Below are 19,116 nucleotides of genomic sequence, written 5' to 3' on the forward strand. Positions count from 1 at the left end.
AAATGTCCAACCTAGATTCAGAGAGCCAACTGGAAACAGAAGGTTTATGTGCACCTCCTTCATTTGCCCCATGGAACAACCTCAGAACACGTGAAGTGGGCTTTTTTGAATGAGTGAATGAAACTGAAGGGGTACATGATAATGGGGATTCAGCCTCTGGGACCAGACTGGAGCCTGTCCAAAACCCATGAGACCAGCACCAGCTGTTTTGCTCCACAGATCTGCCCTGCGTCTCCTGCCAGCACAGGTACTGCCAAAAAGCCACCTGTGCCACTGTGCTTCCTGCAAGTGAAAGTACTGCATTCTCTTCTGGCTAATCTGTTGCTGAGAACTATTCCAGTTCACTCCTCCCCCAGGCAGTAATTGCAGCTCTGAACAGGTACCTGTTGCAGTCGGTCAGGTGAGCCAGCTGGGCTGCTTTTTGCTGGACCAGCGAATTGGCTTGTCTACTCAGGAGGCTACAGTCCCAGCAGCCCTGCCCTTGACAGTTCCAAAAAAGACCCCAAATTTCTCTGAAAGTTTTCTTTGCTAAGCCATCAGTCATGTTCTTCTACATCTCTGTTTTCATTTCTGCCTAGCCTAGCCTTGCTACTGCTGGGGCTGAAATTTTTGTCAAACCTCCCAGGTTAGCACATTTCCCTCTTTGAACCATCCCAGTTACAAAATCTTGTCGCATGGCAACACAATGCAAAGCATTCATTCAACTATACAGAGCAATCTAAAGGCCATTGCAGCTACATACAGATCCATTTTTTGTGGAGAAAGAGAAGAAAGAAAAGGAAAACATTCACAGATCCCAGAACCCTTCTTTATTTTAAATGAAATCAAGCAGTATCTTGTTTTATCATTCATTTATTTAGCAAAGAAAGGAATGAATTCAAATACCCCACACAATGAACACATATTTATTCCCTGATATCAAGATGCAGATTTGCTTGTGAACAATTTTAAATGAGTCTGTTTCATTACTACTGCGTTCACCTTGTACTGTGCATGGATTTGTGCAGAAGCGATATATTTTGGGCTCAATCCTGTAAACATATTAAAATAAGCAACTTGTTACATCCATACCACTGAACTCAGCGTGGTCACTTATGTGATGAGTAAAATCATACTTGTGCTCAAGAGCCTAGGTTTTGCCTGTCTAAATTTAGGCATCAAAATGACAGAGAAAATTAGAAGTGTATCTCTCTAGTCTCACCACTTTGTTGGTGGGGAGACACAAGACCCCTCTGGGTTGTAACGCTGCACGTCTAAGGATGGTCTCCATGACAAGACACAGAGGATGCTGCTGGCAGCTACAACCAAAACTTGGTCAGATGCCTGAAGCAAAGAAGGATAAACTTGGACCAAACTGTTTACAGAATTGATCTCATACAGCAAAGCTATTATGCACGCAATTAACTTTAGGAATAAGCGTATGTCACGCCGATTTCAATAAAACTGGTCCCACATTTAAAGAAGTGAGTATATTTATTCAATAATTATGAGGAAAAAATCTTGAAGTATTTATTCTCGTTACCACTTTTTGTTGCATCTGGGACCTCTTACTTTGTTTTCTGGTTTGAACAGCCATATGTTCTGATGCTCTGAGAACTTTCTTCACTTAACATAAGTGCTTTGGTAGCTCTTGATTTGAATATTAACATGGTATTTTCCCAGAGGTTACTGTGGGATTCCAATAGAGCTAACTGAATGCACAGTGTCCTACACCAATCTGAGACTTTAATCAGTACTGCTTAATAGCCTGGAAATCAAAGCCATTTAAACCCCATTCTCTCTCCCACTCTCTTAAGAAAACCCTAATCCTAGTCAGAAATCTCTTGATTAGTTTTAGCCAAACCACACTGCTCCAACAGCAGGTAACTGATGTTGGCTGAAAAAGCTTCCACCTGAAGTCAATTTAAGTGACCATAAAGGTCATAGGAATCAAATAAAAGTATAGGATAAATCTGCAAGCACAGGAGTCCATTTTCTAAGCAACTGAGGAATGTGCTCTATGCATCGGACACTAATACAAGCCTAAAATGTGTACTCCAGCAAAGTTTTAATTTGGATTACCCAATGACAGTGTATACTGTTCAGAATCGACTAGCAATCCTGCTTCCTCTTGGCTTCATGTAGCAATGCTTTACAGAAAGGAATTTACTCAGAGGATTGTGATCTATCTGCTCATATGTTTCTGTTTGAATTAGAACAACATTTTTTTCAAATTTATGCAATTGGTGTAAAACTGGCTTACATCACTGGCTTACTACTGACATCAGAGGTAATACTTATTTATCCAGAAAAAATCACTTTATCCATGCAAAAGGATTTTGTTACATTTTTGGCAAAACAGTGTACGTGCTTTTATGCAGAAATCTGCTCTGTACCAAAATGTGTGTGGCCAATTTTAGAAAAAAAATATAAATAAATAAATTGAAATTTAATAGAAACCTCACTTTGCTTTGCTCCACGAATTAGGAGAGGCTGTATTAAACTACCTGGACAGCTATGCAGAACTCAGAAAGTGAAAATACTGATATTATCAGTGCACCTGGGGTCTTCTAAAGCTATCTAAGACACAAAAATATAATGGCTTTGAAATGTGTTGTCTCAGAGTCTAGATTGACAAGGAGATCTTGCCATCATTTTTTTTTTATTTTCTCATTGAAGTGATCTAAAATTTCTATGTTTAACCCAAAGGAATGTGGAAATAAAGCCTAAAACTGCTTTAGATAGAATTTTGAATACACATCTGTCTGAGATTTAGAATTATGTAATTTAGGAAGCTAAATGACAAAAAAAAAAAAAAAGTTTTAAAGGAACACTTTTCTGACAAGTTGGCACGGTCTTTAAATAACATCACATAGGAATTGCTCAGAGATCTGAACATCTGAAACGCTCTTTGGGAGATAGAAGTGTGAGCAGACTGAGCATCTGCTAAATGCACTTCTACCTATGATCATGCAGACTTAACCTAGAGTATTATCACTGCATATATAACACATCTAACGTATATATCTATTCATGAAAGGAATGGAAAATAGATCACTCTAAAGATAAGTGTGCCTCAAACTACTGAATTATTATTTATTTTTTTTTTTAAAAAAAGCTTATTTCGTATAAATTTCATTTTAAAAGGTTAAAATAAAAATACATACTTTACATATTCTTAAGATATTGGATTCATACCTAATAGTCTAAATACAAAATCCATAAGCCAGACTAATATGCTTTCAGTACAGGGGCAGAGAGGGACAGTGTCATGTATGTGAGTGTGTGTGCATGTGCTGCTTTTTCTTAGTGGTAGCAGCAATTCAGATCTTATTTTTTTTTTAAATATTTAAATGTGAAAATTTATCTTTTGCCATGAACAGAGTGATTCAGATACTGGACATACTTATGATTTGGAGAGTTTTTTCCCCTCTGTTTGATTCAATATTTTCTTGCAGAGAAAATTTACTCTTACTCAAGGACAATCAGGTAATTGCTTCCTGGCAAACCAAATCTAATGTACAGTAAAACAATCACAAAATATAGAGAAGTGTTGTCATCATCCCTTCTAAAAATAAACTAGTGAGAGGGTGGAGGGTCTTTCTTTTGATGGAGTTTTAGTAACAGGGAGAATGATTCAGATAGAAAAAATAGGCAGCTGATCTTGATTATTTTCATAGATGGTAAATGTGTGTTCATTTTATAGTACAGCTTTTCAAAGATCACTTTGCATTTTTTTCATTTTACTACAGAACAGAGATAGGAAGGATAGTGCTATATTCAGATTTATCCCCATTCAAGAATGTTGCTCACTGCCATCATTACATATGTTGTTTACACTTGGCTTGTAAGTGGCTGGACCACCAAGGAAGGTGGTGCTTAAATGCAGTTTCATAGGATCAATGTTCCTAAGTAATTTTTGTGTAGCTTTTTTTTGGACATAATTTTTAATCATCATTGTCTGTACTTTTTTTTTCCTCTGTCTGTCATAACATAACCTAATGATCAAGGGCTCTGAACATGGACTGGAAACATTTCCACTCTGTCTTTCCTTGCATATCTTTCTGGTATTCTGTTGTGATGATCTTTGCATCTAGTATGCTCAAACCAACCAACCAAACAAAAAATAATTAATTCCTTAGTCCTTATTATTCATTTTAAATTTATTTTCACAAGCTTCTGAAAATAGGAAATGTTTCCTTGCTACTATGTTTCCTTGCTACTACTTCTGGAAAATCTGGCCCAAATCCCTGCCCTTTTCTTTTTAGTTGTACATCTGGAATTCCAGCTCAAAAAATGACATCATCATGAATGTGGGTGCAGACAGACAGAACAAAGAAAAATGGTATAAAAATCCTTTGTGTTTCCTCATCTGCCACTACAAAAGGAACTAAAACTGATAATTTAAAACTCAAACAGGATTTTAAATATTTACATCAATGAAGTCCAACAAGATATTCACTTAAAACACCATAATAAGTTTTCTTTAGGGGCTGGTTAGCATGGGTCGGACACGACAGTAAGATGAGACACTGTTTTGTAAATACATCTGCGTTTTCTGATGATGCTTTGTTTTGTCAAACACGTGCCTATAAAGTAAAAGCCAGAAAGGGGAAAGCAGCTCTACTGATTATGCCTACGTGCCCCACGAGCCTGAGACAGCACACATATTGCGGTGCTGTTGCATCATCCCGTACCTGGACTGACCACGAGTGCTGCAGTGGTCAGACTAAGGGAATCCCACAGGCATGCATGAGGGTGAGGAAGCCTGCCGGATGCCACCGCCTGTGCAGTTGTGCAGGTTGCAGTAAGGCTGGCCTGCTAATGACACATGGGATGGCCTTCCAGCACGCTTTTCTGACCTGTCCTCCTGCCTCGGCCCCCCTGCAGCAGGTTCCCTTTCACCCCCAAAATTCAAGCAAACAAGGTGAAGCCTTTCTGTGGCTGGGCTTGGCTCACACATGGAAACCACCTACCCTGCAGCTTTCCAGTTTTGGTACAAGATCATATCCTTGGGTGCGGCCTTAGCCTCTGCTCTCCGAACAGCTGAACTGCAGCCTGAGTGGTTTGTAGGCCCGTAAGATCAGCCCTACAGAGTCCGGAGCTGCTGCAGAGCATCGCTAAACCACTGCGTTTCTTCTTGCCGTTCTTCTCAACACCCTGCCAGCTCTTTTTGGTAGTGCAAGTTTCAGGAGGCTGCACAGCAGGCGATCAGCTCCCTTTTCAAACCTCATGGAAATAAAAGATGATGCCTAAAAAGAAAATTGCATTTGTACTCCTGCGGCAGTTTTAAGGGGTAACAGATTTTTTTTTTCTTTTTTTCTTTTTTTTTTTTTTACAGCTCGGGGATTGCTTAGTCCCTTGTCAGAGAAATCTGACTGAATGCTTATGAAACAGCGAAGCGATGTGTTCCTCACGAGCAGTTCAGTGACACCGAGGGGTTACAGCTGCACCTGACACTGAGGGCCAACCTTTTACTCCGCAAAGAAAACATCATGTCACAAACAGGTGTTTTGGACATTTGGCAGCAATGGGATATTGACGGCTTGGATCGTGCTTGAAATGTCTCTGAACTTCATCTCTGAAGCCTCAATCACATGAGCAGTCATGTAGCACAGGCCTTGGGGACTGGGAAGTTACAGGAGGCCAGAAAATACACAAGCCCGTTAGTACTCATCATAATTATTGAAATCTGTAAAATAGGTATTAGAGTAAGTCTTTGCAGTAAGATGTGGATTGAAGTATTTGTTTCTCTCCTCCAGAATCAGGTTGTTTTTGTTAAATGCCTGGGGGAAAAGAAAAAAAAAAAAAGAAAAAAAAAGAAAATGGGAGGGATAAAATAAAAGAAGGCAATACATGCTATTTCACTGAGACGACTTAAGTAGCAAGTATTTATGAATTGTCAGTCAGTCAAAAATGCATTTAAAAGTGCTTGCACATTTAAAAAACTTGCATCTGCACGTGTCTGCTTACATAACAATGCTCCTACAGAAAGCAATTCTACTCAATAAAGCTACACACTTTTCCCCATAATATTATAAAATTAACTTTATGGTTAAAAATACTTTCTTATCACATTCAGTTATTCTTTTTAGAACTCACTTATTATTTTTTTTTGTGAATAAGAACTATTTACTCTTTACTGTATTAATTACTTGCTTCTTAAATGCAATATGGAGGGGAAAATGTCTGAAGATCTTATGAATACAAATCTCATTTTCTAATGTTTCAAGATTTTTCAAAAATGTTTCTGTTTTGGTAGCAATTCAGAGAATTAATTAGGAGGTTTTGAAATAGCTTGAAATTAGGTATATATTTCACCACTGATTACAACACATAGACTTCTCTTGCATTTTTAATGAAATTTCTTTAAACGTCTTTAATTATAAATAAAAATGAAGAAATTAAAAACCCCAGGTAGGATTCTCCAAGTAAGATTTAAGAAAAATCCTCATTTGAGAAAAGCTTCACATCTGAATGAATAAACTGTACAATCTGAAGATACTGAGTTAAGTACTTTCAGAATGCTCATCCTTCCTTAATTCAGTGGATCTAAAAAACAGAGCTATTCTAAAAGGTCTTTTAAAAAAAATGTCATATGATATAGATACCACACCAGATTCTCATCTAACGTAAATCTGTACTGGATCATTTACTGAATATTTGGAGTATGAACACTTACTGAGAGCCTTACCCAGTATATATTCACCTGTGTACATGTCCTGCATAAAGACAGTGCAGGAAGATGAATTGTACACTTGACACCATTTCATTGGAGCCAAAGGATTATCTTCAATATATATTGTGATGACTGTTAATAGCCCTATTTACTTCTTCAACAAGCCACTAGAGAACACAATTAGGAAAAAAAAAAAAAAAAAAAAAAGAACCTGAGTAGTGGTCTGGTTTCTTTCAGGAAAGGCTGCTGCTGTTTAAATTGTACCTACACATAGAATCTAACTTAATATGTAATAGGGACTGACAAAGGAAAGGATCTGCAATTACAATACCTCAGGTAAAATCTATCTTTGTGATTTACGATCAGCATAATTTGAGTCCAAATGCCACTGCAGAAAACTATCAAACAGAATTCTTCTGATATAGCAAAATTGTATAGGACCATGTATGTTGTGCATTAGAGTGCTCCCAACCCGCTTCTCACCTTGATGGCTTCTACAGAATCGTACTTGTCCAGTTTGTTGATATGGTTGGTGATGCTGGTATTTAGAGGAGCTGGTGACACCGGATGGATGACGGTAGCATCATGGGACTGTTGTTGATATCGTTGGCAGTAAGTGTAAACAAGCAGGGTAAGAAGGCAACCAAGTATTGAGCTACTTAATCCCACTGCAATCATGTGAAACATGTTGAACTCTGCATAGTGGAGAGAAGACAATCTTATTCTTAAGGAAGCAGCAGTAAAAGCTTAAGTTTGGGGAATAACATAGAAAAGTGTTTAATTCAAATAATGACAAGGGAAATCTCATGTGTTTCCCAGAAACATCTCATTTGCAGTAGTTTATCCCTACAGCAGCAAATGCATTGCACTTCCCTGAAGGGATCATTATGAGAACCTTAGATACCCACACATCTCTGCAAGTATTAAGACTGAGATTTCTGAAAGATCCTTAGACAAGATCAGAACCCAAACAACATATGAATGAAGTGCTATCTCTAAGTATTTGAAAAGTTCAGCTAAATTTATTTCTGCAAACTCTTACAGCAAACCCTTTTTCATATATAAATTATGTATATAATGTACATGGCTTATTTCCAGTGAACTACATTATCACCTCCTCTGCTTCTAGTTCTTTGTCTTACACGTAGTGACTTGTAGCAACAAAATCTTAATGTCTTTAGATTACAGACCTGCTTCCCCTAAAATGTTTTCAGCATCCCTCTTATTTGGTGACTGTCCCAGACACTTTGGCGTACTTCTTTCTCATCCCCTGCTTTGACTGCAGCTGGGTCTCACTGTTTCTGCATCTTTGATATTTGGCAGTTTGTTCCCTTCTCCAGTCTTCAGAACTTTTTCTCCGTGTAATGAGGAAGTGAGGAGGAAACAGTAGTGTTTCAGGAGAAAATGTGAAGAGGAGAGAGAGAGACTCCCTAAAGCTCAGCGTACTTTTAACCACAGCAGCCAGAGAGTGCTGCCAGAGCACAGTCCTCTCTGCCCATTGAAGATACTATGGGATTGGACTGTGGGAACCCTCCCTACCTACACAGGAATTAAAACATAGAGAAGGCTCATTGCTGCATGAAACTGTAGAAGGGAATTTAAAATATAATTGCCTCCCAATTATCCTGATATAGATATAATTGGGTCAGACGTGGCATAAGTAGGATTAGCTGGAAATAAACTATGTACACTTCTTTTCACTGCTGTTTCCAACTGGAGCTTTGCTTTTGATTAAGAAAGAAATATCATTAAGAAAGAGATTTCATCCTAACATTATTGAATATTTATTTGTGGTTGCACACATGAAGCTGATTTTAATCTGAGAGACTGGCACTAGTCTGAAAAATGTTAGACTTTTTCACTGTAAAACAGAAAAATGGGACAGCACATGGGTTCTGTTTTTTTGCAAGCCCCCTTTACACACCGACAGGGAAAAAAGGAACACAACCTAATATATTGACCTAGGTTTACCACCCCAATATGTAAATTACCACTGAAATATCATTCTACACTTGAATAAGAGTTTCCCACTGTCACAGAACTTGGCAAAATGTTTTCAGATTTCCACTGCTAATAAGGAAAAAAACAAATTGCATTATCCTGACTCTCATAACATGTAACTATGCACACTGGTGCCCTTGCATAACCTCTGTGTTTTCATTGTCCCTTACTAGGCTAAAAACACAGCTTATCTGTGCATAGAAGAATACTGGAACTGGTCACAGCTACTACCATGACAACACTGACTAAGCGTGATAACTAAGCACAAACACAAAAAAGGTCATTTTTCCCGTTTCTTCTTCTTCGTACATTTTTTTTCCCCCAACAGTTCAGTTTTCTCTTTCAAGATTTGTTTCACTAGCATCAAGACTCTCTGGAATTGAACTTTTACTTTCTAGTTTTGTATCTGGCAGCAAAGCTGAAAATGAGTCCAGATAGTCTGAGCCATTAAATGGTTTAGCAGGCTGGTTCTCTGCTATTCATTTGGAGTCCCAAAGAGGTTTGTGAAATTATTATCCAGCAAAAGGTGCAGCAACTTTAAAAATTTCGTCATATTGATAACTAACTTATAAAAGGAATTTCTTTTTGGGACACAATAAGTGACTGTTACAAGGGAAAAGGAGAAAAAAAAATCAATAATACATGCTCTTGTCTCAAAGGTCAGCAATGGCATCTGGATATTTAATGAGGAATTCTGTATTAACTACATCTCTATTTCTGGACCAAGTGTAAATAATGAGAATGTGGCATTTATAAGGTGGAATAAATCTAAGAGAGTGCAAAATGTGAAACAAATGGAACAAAAAAAGGGGGGGGGGAGAAGGAATCAATAATTCACCATTTAATACACAGATAGAACTCAAAAGCTTACCGCCACATCGTTTTTCTTCTATGCTGCTGGATCGTGCCACCGATATTTCTAGAAAAACAAATAAACTGCTTATGCCATGGAGAAAAAAATAACAGACAATTTGTAATTTGATCAACACAGTAAGGATTTTAAAAAATGTATTCGTCTACATTCACTCCAAATCCAAAGTAAAAAAAGATTTTGACTATGGTGTGGTGGAATTAACAAAAAAGTTCCATGACATCTTCAGGTTCTTTAATTTATCAACCAAAAGCAGTAACATATTTTTTATTCTTGCTTCCCAATATCCCTTTAAATAAAAAGATGAAGTCTACATTAAAAAAATCTTTGTGAAGTTAAGCCATTTTGAGAAAATGCTGAATTTCTGAATAGTAAAATTAATGAGAGTTTCATTATCTTGTGTTCAAACGGGCTCATTACTTCTAGAAGTCACATCTAGCACTAATGTGAAAAGAGGGAATTTACAAATCTTAAAAAAAGATGACTGCCAATTTCATGGGTCCCAAGCGTAAACTAATAAAATGTAATTCCACCCAATGTCCTTCCCATTCTGTCTTTGGAAGCATTCTGAATAAATACTGAATAAAAATGTGTTGACAACCAAGTTTTCCCATTTTTTATTTCAATGACCATGGCTTTGGTGAAGGAAAGTCCTGCCTTACAAACCTCTGCTTTGTGAATCTCTCTGCAAGGGTCAATGGTCATGTGGATATGGGTGAGAGTGCGGACAGCCTACCTGGATTTCAGAAATTACTTTAAATCCCTTCTTCCCAAGAAAAAAAGTAGCTATGGGAGATGAGGGAAAGGACAGAAAACAGTGTAGTTCTTAGAGTGGAGTAAGGTTACTACTTGTGCAGTGACCTAGGCTTTTGAGCAAAAGGCTAGGAACTGTGTTTTTTAAGTTTGATGATATTCATTTATTAAAGGTAGTATGGATAAGGGGACATTGGGAAGAGCTGCAGAAGGGCCTTCTAAAACTAGGCAATAAAATGAAAAACAGAACAGAACGTAGATCAGTGTAGAGTGGAAAGCAATCCTAGCTTCACAAATAAAATGATGGCTGTGAGCTGACCATTATCACTCATCAGGGGATTATGACAGACTGTTCCATGAAAATATCAGCTTAGTGTTCCGAATTAATCAAAAAAGCAAACAAAATGTTAGATACAACCAAGAAAGCAAGAGTGAGTAGAACAGGAAATAATCGTTACGGGTCTTTACAAATCCATGAGTTGTCCACACCCTGAACGCTGCATGCAGCTCTGGTTTTCCCATTTCAGAATGCCTCTAATACAATAAGAAAGTTCAGAAAAGGTCAGCAATGACCGCCACTGGTATGCAATGGCTTTTGCATGAGGAATAAGACAGTAGGCTCTCTACCTCCCAACAAACTGATGATCCAAGATGCAAAGAAGATGCAAGGAACCCAAGAAACTACTTGGAGAGAGAACCACTTCAGAGCATTAAACAGATTGACTGCATCAGGTTTAAAAACTCTCCTGAAATGAAAGTTGCTGAAGGCTGAAAAACTACAGGGAGGCAGAAGCAGGATGATATACACTTGTCCTGTTTCTCTTCTTCCCTGGACATTACAGTACTGCTGGAGACAGGAACTGGACAAGATTGACTTTTTCTCTGAACCTGTGTGGACATTCTGATGTTCTTTTATGAATATTAAAAATATCTGATAATAGAAAAGGACTGATTAATAATACAGACTTCAGCTGCAAGAATGCATGGAAAGTAAATTGCACGATTTTTTTTTTTTTCCTGTTAAAACAGGCTTAAGGTTTGAATCTGTATCCAGACTCAGAGCAGTGAAGGAAGTCCTTTAGTGTGATTCTGGGAGAAGGGGATTATAAATGCTAAAGCAGGCCTGGTGGAAAAAGAGGAGAGAAGCAAAGACTATATTAGTGGTCTGGCTTTAAAATTAATCTCTTCTCCAGCTGGAGGTTTCTGCTGCAATATACTGTAGCACATTGTCAGATGTGAAACAAAGTGCTATGACTTCCACATATCTAAAATACCACAGGCTACTTCTGCTAAAGTGGATCACATATTTTTTTTACCTTTCTTCACCTGCTAAATCAATACTATTTTCAACATTAGAAAGTAACAGACCTGACAGAACAGTACTCTCACAGATAGCTAAAGGCTGGTAGCGTACTCTGTCTGGTCAAGACCATTAATTCACAATCTAAACAACAAGCAGAGAAGATAATATATATATGCCAGAAAGCTCTGCAAGGTAATGTTGGTAAAGATTAACTCTGGAAAAACAGCAGCAGCAATGATAATGAGCCACTCTGCCAGAGTCACTCTATATGCATTAAGTTTTGTGGAAAAACAGATTTAAGGTAAGCAGAGGGAGGAGGAGACATCGTGAGGGTGGACATGCCAGTATAATAGCTGGGGAAAGGAGCGAGGCGAATTAGAAAAGGAAAGAGAAGTTGGGAGGGAGACAACTCTGAGTATGAGGACCTTGAGGAGTGAAAGTGATCTGAGAGCTCCTAAGAAAGCAAGGGAGTTTCACTAAGGTGAGTGTACTGGCCATGACTTCATCTCCTGTGATGTGAGAAATTGGAGGGGGAGTGGTAAACAAAGCAGAAGGGCCAAGGAAGAGGTGGCTGCTACTTATTCACCTAACATTCATCATTTCAGAGTTTGAAACTGCATACTTTCCAAAACAGTACATAGACTTTACATTGGATTAAGAGGGGCATTCACAGAATGTGAATATTGACTGAGCTGCTTCAAAACCCCAAGAAAAAAAAAAAAAAGGAAAAATACAGTGTGAAGGGTTTTGCTTTCACATTGACATTTTTCACATTGGTTTGGGAGGAAAAATAGTATTTGTGAATTTATTGCTATTTTCTATGCATCATCCATAAATACAGTGTTTAAGTTTGTTGATTTCTTTTTAATATTGTACATACACGGTATATAATATACTGCTTAGCTGCAGAAAAAAGGTTGCTGCACTGAACCAACATAATTACACTTCAAATGACACTTGAAATCATAAATTTATCTGCCTGTGAATAGACTGGTGACTTTGTTATGTACACAGATGGAAAGATGACTGTTAACAGCAATGCAATGTAGACATCAATACTGTTGTGTGGATTTAAATGACTGATATGATTTAAAAAAAAATAATTACGTTCATAATTTTTGACAAATGCTATAATACCTGACATGATTCTCCATCAGGTACTTAGTGGTCATAGGGGAGATAAGTACCTGAGGCACAACCAACAGTATTTAACTTTCTAGGTGGTTATTACTCTAATCAACTCCATGAAATAGTTTCCTGATCAAATACCCCTGCACCCAGTTTTGCATACACAAATCACAAAACCTAGAGGATCATTTCTCTAATAACCCCAAAGTCTCAAGAGCACTTCAAAGTGAGAAACAAACTAGTTCTCCTAACTGCACTCATCCCTGCACCCTGTTACCAAACAAGATGGAAGGACCTACATAAGGCTTAGAGACTGAATAACCACAGTCTTAGGTGGTGACAGCAAGGACAGTTCCACAATTCACAGCCTGAGACAGATTTTCATGACACCAGGTCTAGCACCACAAGCTCCACCTTGTAGACCAGTGCTCTTTGGGTGAAAAAAAGGCAAATTCTGTCTTAAGTCTTGTCACTGCACAGTTCCATGTGAGACAGTATTATGCCTCATTCCTGAAATGTTGAGAGATTTCACTGATCCTCCAGGGGAAGACTGATCTCACCTGGTATGAAGTTGGAGTCAGAAGTACAGGCTCGGCTCTCCGTGGTGTTACCCGTGCACTGGCTGCCCACAGGAAACAAAATAATGCACTGACGAACGCGGAGCTGAACACCAGATGAGTCACACTCGGACCACTCAGACCACTCCGACCAGCTGTCTATAGTGGGCAGAGAGATATACACACACAGACACTGCAATTAAATGTTTCTAGTACGCTGAGTGAGAGAGAAATTTCTCATTTTCCTGAATTATGACAGAAAGCCTCGTCTCCAGCTAGTACACACTATCAAAGGACAGACAGGTAATTCAAAACAATAAAAATAAAAAATAAAAATAAATAAAAATAAATAAAATAAAATAAAATAAAATAAAATAAAATAAAATAAAATAAAATAAAATAAAATAAAATAAAATAAAGCCAGTTTGGACAAACTGGTAAAGGTCTCCAAAATGTAAAGTTCAATGGTAAATTTGTCACCCAAGTATCACAGTTTTGGCTTCTGCCACTGCCTTTGTACATGGAAGGAAGAAGCCTGAGGGATTCTCTGTGACCCCACAGTTGTGACAGAAAGAGATTGTCGTGGAGCTAATTCAGACTAAGTCTTCAGGGTGGACAACAACACTGTATTTTGTTTATGTACCTGACAAATAGCAATGACAGGTATTGAGATATGTATTCAAGATCTGAAGGAGGATGTTTACCTAAGAGCCATCTTCTGGACATTTTGTTATTATTATTTAATAATAATTTTTCATCCAACATACTCTTGGCTGACAAGGTTCATCGTTGCATCCTGTGACAACATAGGAACCTCAGGGTATGGATCACACTGGGCTACATCATGGTGACTGGGTAAAGCTGTCGTTCTAGCAAGCCCTTCAGGCACAAGTCTTCTGTGGAGACGTTTTGAGCAGCAGGTCCTGTAAAAGGCACTATGTGCTTTGGGACCTTTCAACATATGCAATAGAGGGTACATCCCTTACATGTTGAAGTCCCATGGTGCAGTGCAGGAACGAGTGCACAGTGGGTTCAGCACCATGTGGATCTGCTATACCTGGTGTACAAAATTGCAGAAGAGATGGGGCACACTAGTACAAGTGTGAGAGAGATGGGCATCCCTGTAATTGTGGATCCTGATATCAAACCTGTATTTTGAGGAGTGCCACTGCTGGGAGCTCAGAGGATCACAGAGTTAAGGTATACATGACTGGTAGATGTGCCATTTCAAATGTGCTACTGAATGTGTCATCATGGAGATGCTGAAGCCATAGCTTTTATACGTGTTGCTACAGACTCAGTTATTCTGCCTCATCCCTTTGATTTCTTTATCTTCAAAGTATTTAAGTTTCTCTTGCACATCAAACAGTCTCCTCTCCACTTGCTCCTGAATTCTCTGCAAGTCACGAGGAGAGGTGTTTAATCTGAAGCTGCTTTTCACCTCTAACATGGCAACGTTTACTCAGTTGTCGTGTCTTTTTCCTGCAGAGTCTTGGCTGGCCTTTGAGGCCAGGTTAAGTCCAAGCTGTTGTTAAAAGATCCCTGGGTGAAGAAGGTACCTCAGAATGATCAGGCCACCAGTCTGTAAAATCATAAATCTCTTCCATGCAGAACTACACCATCATTTCTAAATGCTCAATTGCTTTATCAATTATTTGCATGTGTGAGTTAGCACTTCAAAGACAGAATATATTTTCCCTTCTTACAGCAGCCGTAAATACTTTACATATAAAACACTGCTTTATTCATTACATTACAGACACCCTTGAAACTGATTACACTTACAGATAAGCAGCCTATAAACCTCTGCGGATCAATAGCACAGCGCTTCCATTCATATTTATGTGATTGCATTTAGATAAATTAAAAGAAAAAAACAAACATGATGATACAACTTTTAAAATGAAGGATGACAAAACAGTGTATTTTGCAAGACAGTTACTTTTTCTAAGTGCACAACTATATACTTTCAATTGGATTTGCAATTACCTTTCTACATCTTTAAAAAGTCCCTGTTATCATGATTCTTGAAATTTTAGTTTTCTGCTCATTTTCTTTTGCCAAAAAATGCTATTTCAAATGCCAATATATTTTTGCTCTTTTCATAACTTATGAAACATTTGAAATAATTTCCATTTCTTTACATGCATTTCTGTGCTGGTTGGTGGTTCATAGATTTCAAGTATCACTATATTAAGCATGTCTCTCAAGTAGCAAATGTTGACCAATGGTACTTCCAGACCTGCACTAGCAGCAATCACTAGCTATATGATCCTCACCACAACAAAATGGCTGTGCAAGGATGCAAAAAACTTGACGTGGATAGCACTGAGGTCATTTTTGTACCATACCAATATGAAATAGGAACAGTAAAAAAGTTGTGAAATCTACAGTGCTCACATGAGGCAAGGTCTATTCTCACAGCTGGTTGTTTCCAAAATCTATGGCAAATTTTCAATGAGATTGAAATATTAATAAAACATCACAGAAGTGTGAGATAAAAGATTTGCACTCTGAAATTTTATTGCTTTATGATTTTCACTTTCTTGAACTAACATGACACCAACCTCCTCTTCCACCCACCATCTACTTCAAAATTCAGGTAACCAGGTCAAAACAAGATAAAGAGATTATTTATAAATGCTTAAAAATGTTATTTCTAGAAAAATGTCACTAGAAAATAAATGCAAGAGAAAGAGCTACAACACTAGTACAATGAACACACTAATTCTGACCTTTTAAAGATGCTTTAAGGATCTCAACGCAGTTATGTAACTTTTATATACAAATATATACCATTTGTCTTGAAAAATCAAATCATCAACTAATTTCTGTGTTGCTCTTTTTTTTTTTTTTTGCAGTGCCTTGAAAAGAAAATTATCTAAAAGTGTTGTTCCAGACAAGTAATAGGATCCATTAATGGAACTTGTGCCTTCACATGCACAACTTCATCATCAGGGCAGAAAATTTTTGCCATGAAGTCTAGGAACTGTCATTGAAGCAAATGCTGTATATTTGGAGCTGCTTAAAGCTATTTCCTTTGACTGTTGCCTATAATCCATTAATCAGCAATAACTGAAAACAATCTCTCCCACTGCCTTTTCACTCATGATTTTATGTTTTGTGTGTAAATGTGTGTGCATTTTTACTCTCTATTTCTGACATAAATTTCATTAAGAATTCAGGTTCCTTTAATATGGTTCAAAAGACAGAGTCAAATTTACAGAAAAAGTCATGATCCATAATGCCATACAACTAGCAGGAGTGCTGAAACTCCTTTAATAAATAGTTTGCAGTTATTTAAAAAGACAGTCTCTGCTCCTTAACATTCAAAGTTGAAGTATGTATTTTACAAAGAACATTAAGGCTTGCTCTTTGTTTTATATGAAAACAGGGCTTAAACAAAGGTTGATGTAAGGCCTTAGCTATTTGAAGGACCTTGTGATATGCATGCTGTTGAATATGCAACCTCAGCAATTCGATTGCCATGAACATTTATTATTAAAACAAAAGCAGTTTTGTTTTGTTTTGTTTTTGGGGTTTTCTTATTAGAAGTCTCTCAACCTTTTGCTTGAACCACTTCAAATATTACACACCTTTAGTTTATCTAGAACCAGAACCTGTACCAGTAACTTAAATGGTAATTCTAGTATATTTTTCAAACAGAGACAGGAGGAGGTGGTCTCCTGTAGGTCATATTCTACTGTTACTTGATTTACTGTAGCATGTAAGAGCTGATTGTGCACTTAATAAAGGAGAGAAATGATGTGCTCCTAAATAATAGATCAAGGAGCATTATGTTGCCCATCTGAAAATGCCTTACTCCGTGGAACACAAAGAATAAAGCTGCATGGGCTGATTTGCTCTACCTGGACACTGCTGTGTGTTGCAGAGGGCTTCTTCAGTGTGCAGTCCAAGGCAGATATCTCCTCCGTATGCTGGCGCTGGATTTGTGCAGGAGCGGGTTCTCATGTAATGCCCTCCGCCACAAGTTGCTGAGCACTTTGACCAAGATGACCAACAAGACCAGCCTCCATCCACTGAAAAGACACAAAATATCTTATAGTTCCAAGTTAATGTGTGACATGACATAATCCAGCCCATATTTTCTCATGTTTTGTGGATCTAATTTAGTATATTATATTTAGTACCATTAGTATATGTCAAACTCTTCCATTTATGGGCTGAGTTTTCACAGGATTCCTCTGAAAAGCAGGCAGGATTTCCCAGGAGACTTCTCAGATGGCTTTCAAAATGTGGTCACTGGACACACTTTTAAAGAAAGTTCACCTGATTGCCTGTCCCGAACTGCATCCTTTGTAACCTCAGTCCCTAAAGCTACTACTCCAGGACATATTTATAGCATTTATGGCCATATTGCAGCCCATTTGCCAGAGACAGACACATGAAAAAGTCAGACATACTTTTCCTTGGTACAGCATTTCTTCTGCAAATAATCTTAGTATTTTCTTAATTTCTCTTTCAATTTTTCCACATAAAAAAATAAATATCAAAATATTAATATCCTACAAAAAAAATTAAAAAGGAGTTATTTTGAAACCTTTTTGAAGTGTTTTCACTTGCCTTATTACTTAAGTAAAGAAGTGATTTGCCATGTCTGCACCTGATTGAAAAAAATACAGTGTGTGTAATTTAACTGACAGTCATAGAAGAGAACCTGTATGTAATAATGGCAATTTATCAGTGAAGTACTACAGGGTTCTGAACTGAGCATAGCATTTGTCTTTTTTAGCTCCCATCCCGTAGAGGAGAAGTGGGCATTTTACCACACAAGAGAGAAACTTACCATATATTTCTTTTAAAAATATAAAGTACACATTTTCTATACACAATTTTTGTGGTGCACTCATTTGAGACATTCCTTGTAAGACTTGACTTTATGTTTGAAAGATTGCACTTTTGTCTCCAAAACATTCATACAGCATTTCACAATGACTCATTTAGATCCTTGCCATTTGATTAATCAAATTGCCTTTCAAGGGGTAAAACCATTTCCACAGGTTTATTGAAAAGCTATTTCCTCATTGTCTCTTGCAAAAGAAAAAGAGGTTCCAAATCTAAACAAACAAACAAACAGCCCTTAAATTAAAATATTTATGTAGTATTTGCATTTAAATTCTCTCTTAGATGGACATATTGTAAAACATTAAAAAATGGCTCATTTTGTCATTTTGTCATTGTAGCATTGTATATCGCAAATATACCTTGTGAGTCAGGTAGAATGATTTCCATGCAAATACTGCAATAGTGAGAAAACAAGCTATTTGAATGTGATTATTTTCATATTAAAATGTGTATGTGCATTTATGAAAGTAATTTCAGATAGAGCATACCCTCAAGTTCTCATGTGCTAATCAAACAGGTAATTCACTAGTGCATACCTAAGGCTGTTAGTTAACTAATCCCGTAAACAGAATTGTTGAATACATATCATTTTATTCTCTGTATTTTTATAATATTATCCTATCAATCAAGAAAGAAGAGAGCTGACACTTCCTCGCTAAGAGCAGCTGTAAAAACTTTTGCAAGTGATGTATCTAGACTCTGAACAGCCTGATTGGATAGACAGATTTTGGGGAATCTGGTGCTATATTCTGAGTATGCCATTTTAAATAAATTATTTAGATTGTTAAGGAATTCAACGGCTGCTACATTTTTTTCCCCAGGATATATTTATCAGCCAAATCATCTAGCTATACAAATGTATGAGTTTTACACCATCTACCATAAATAAATACTGCATCTTACTAGAATGCCTGACTTGTTCTCTCATTCATATAGCCACTGGAAAACAAATATGTCTTTTGCCTGAGATAACTCTGTT

The 19,116-nt window shown here is 37.4% G+C and overlaps 1 protein-coding gene across 6 annotated transcripts in view; it reads right to left on the reverse strand.

Annotated features, from left to right (window-relative positions):
* Positions 1 to 794: 794 nt before the first annotated feature.
* Positions 795 to 19,116, reverse strand: part of SEMA5A (semaphorin 5A) — a 329,372-nt gene continuing 311,050 nt past the window's right edge. For all 6 annotated transcript variants that reach the window (XM_072034957.1, XM_027451744.3, XM_072034958.1 and 3 more), the window contains 5 exons: positions 17,141 to 17,311; positions 13,275 to 13,430; positions 9,531 to 9,578; positions 7,142 to 7,353; positions 795 to 5,765 (listed from right to left, as the gene is read on the reverse strand). In XM_072034957.1, coding sequence (XP_071891058.1) covers positions 5,646 to 5,765; positions 7,142 to 7,353; positions 9,531 to 9,578; positions 13,275 to 13,430; positions 17,141 to 17,311 — 707 coding nt within the window. In that variant the 3' untranslated portion in view covers positions 795 to 5,645. The remainder of the gene's footprint in view (positions 5,766 to 7,141; positions 7,354 to 9,530; positions 9,579 to 13,274; positions 13,431 to 17,140; positions 17,312 to 19,116) is intronic.

The sequence above is a fragment of the Anas platyrhynchos genome, chromosome 2 (assembly GCF_047663525.1).
Source record: "Anas platyrhynchos isolate ZD024472 breed Pekin duck chromosome 2, IASCAAS_PekinDuck_T2T, whole genome shotgun sequence".
Lineage (NCBI taxonomy): Eukaryota > Metazoa > Chordata > Aves > Anseriformes > Anatidae > Anas > Anas platyrhynchos.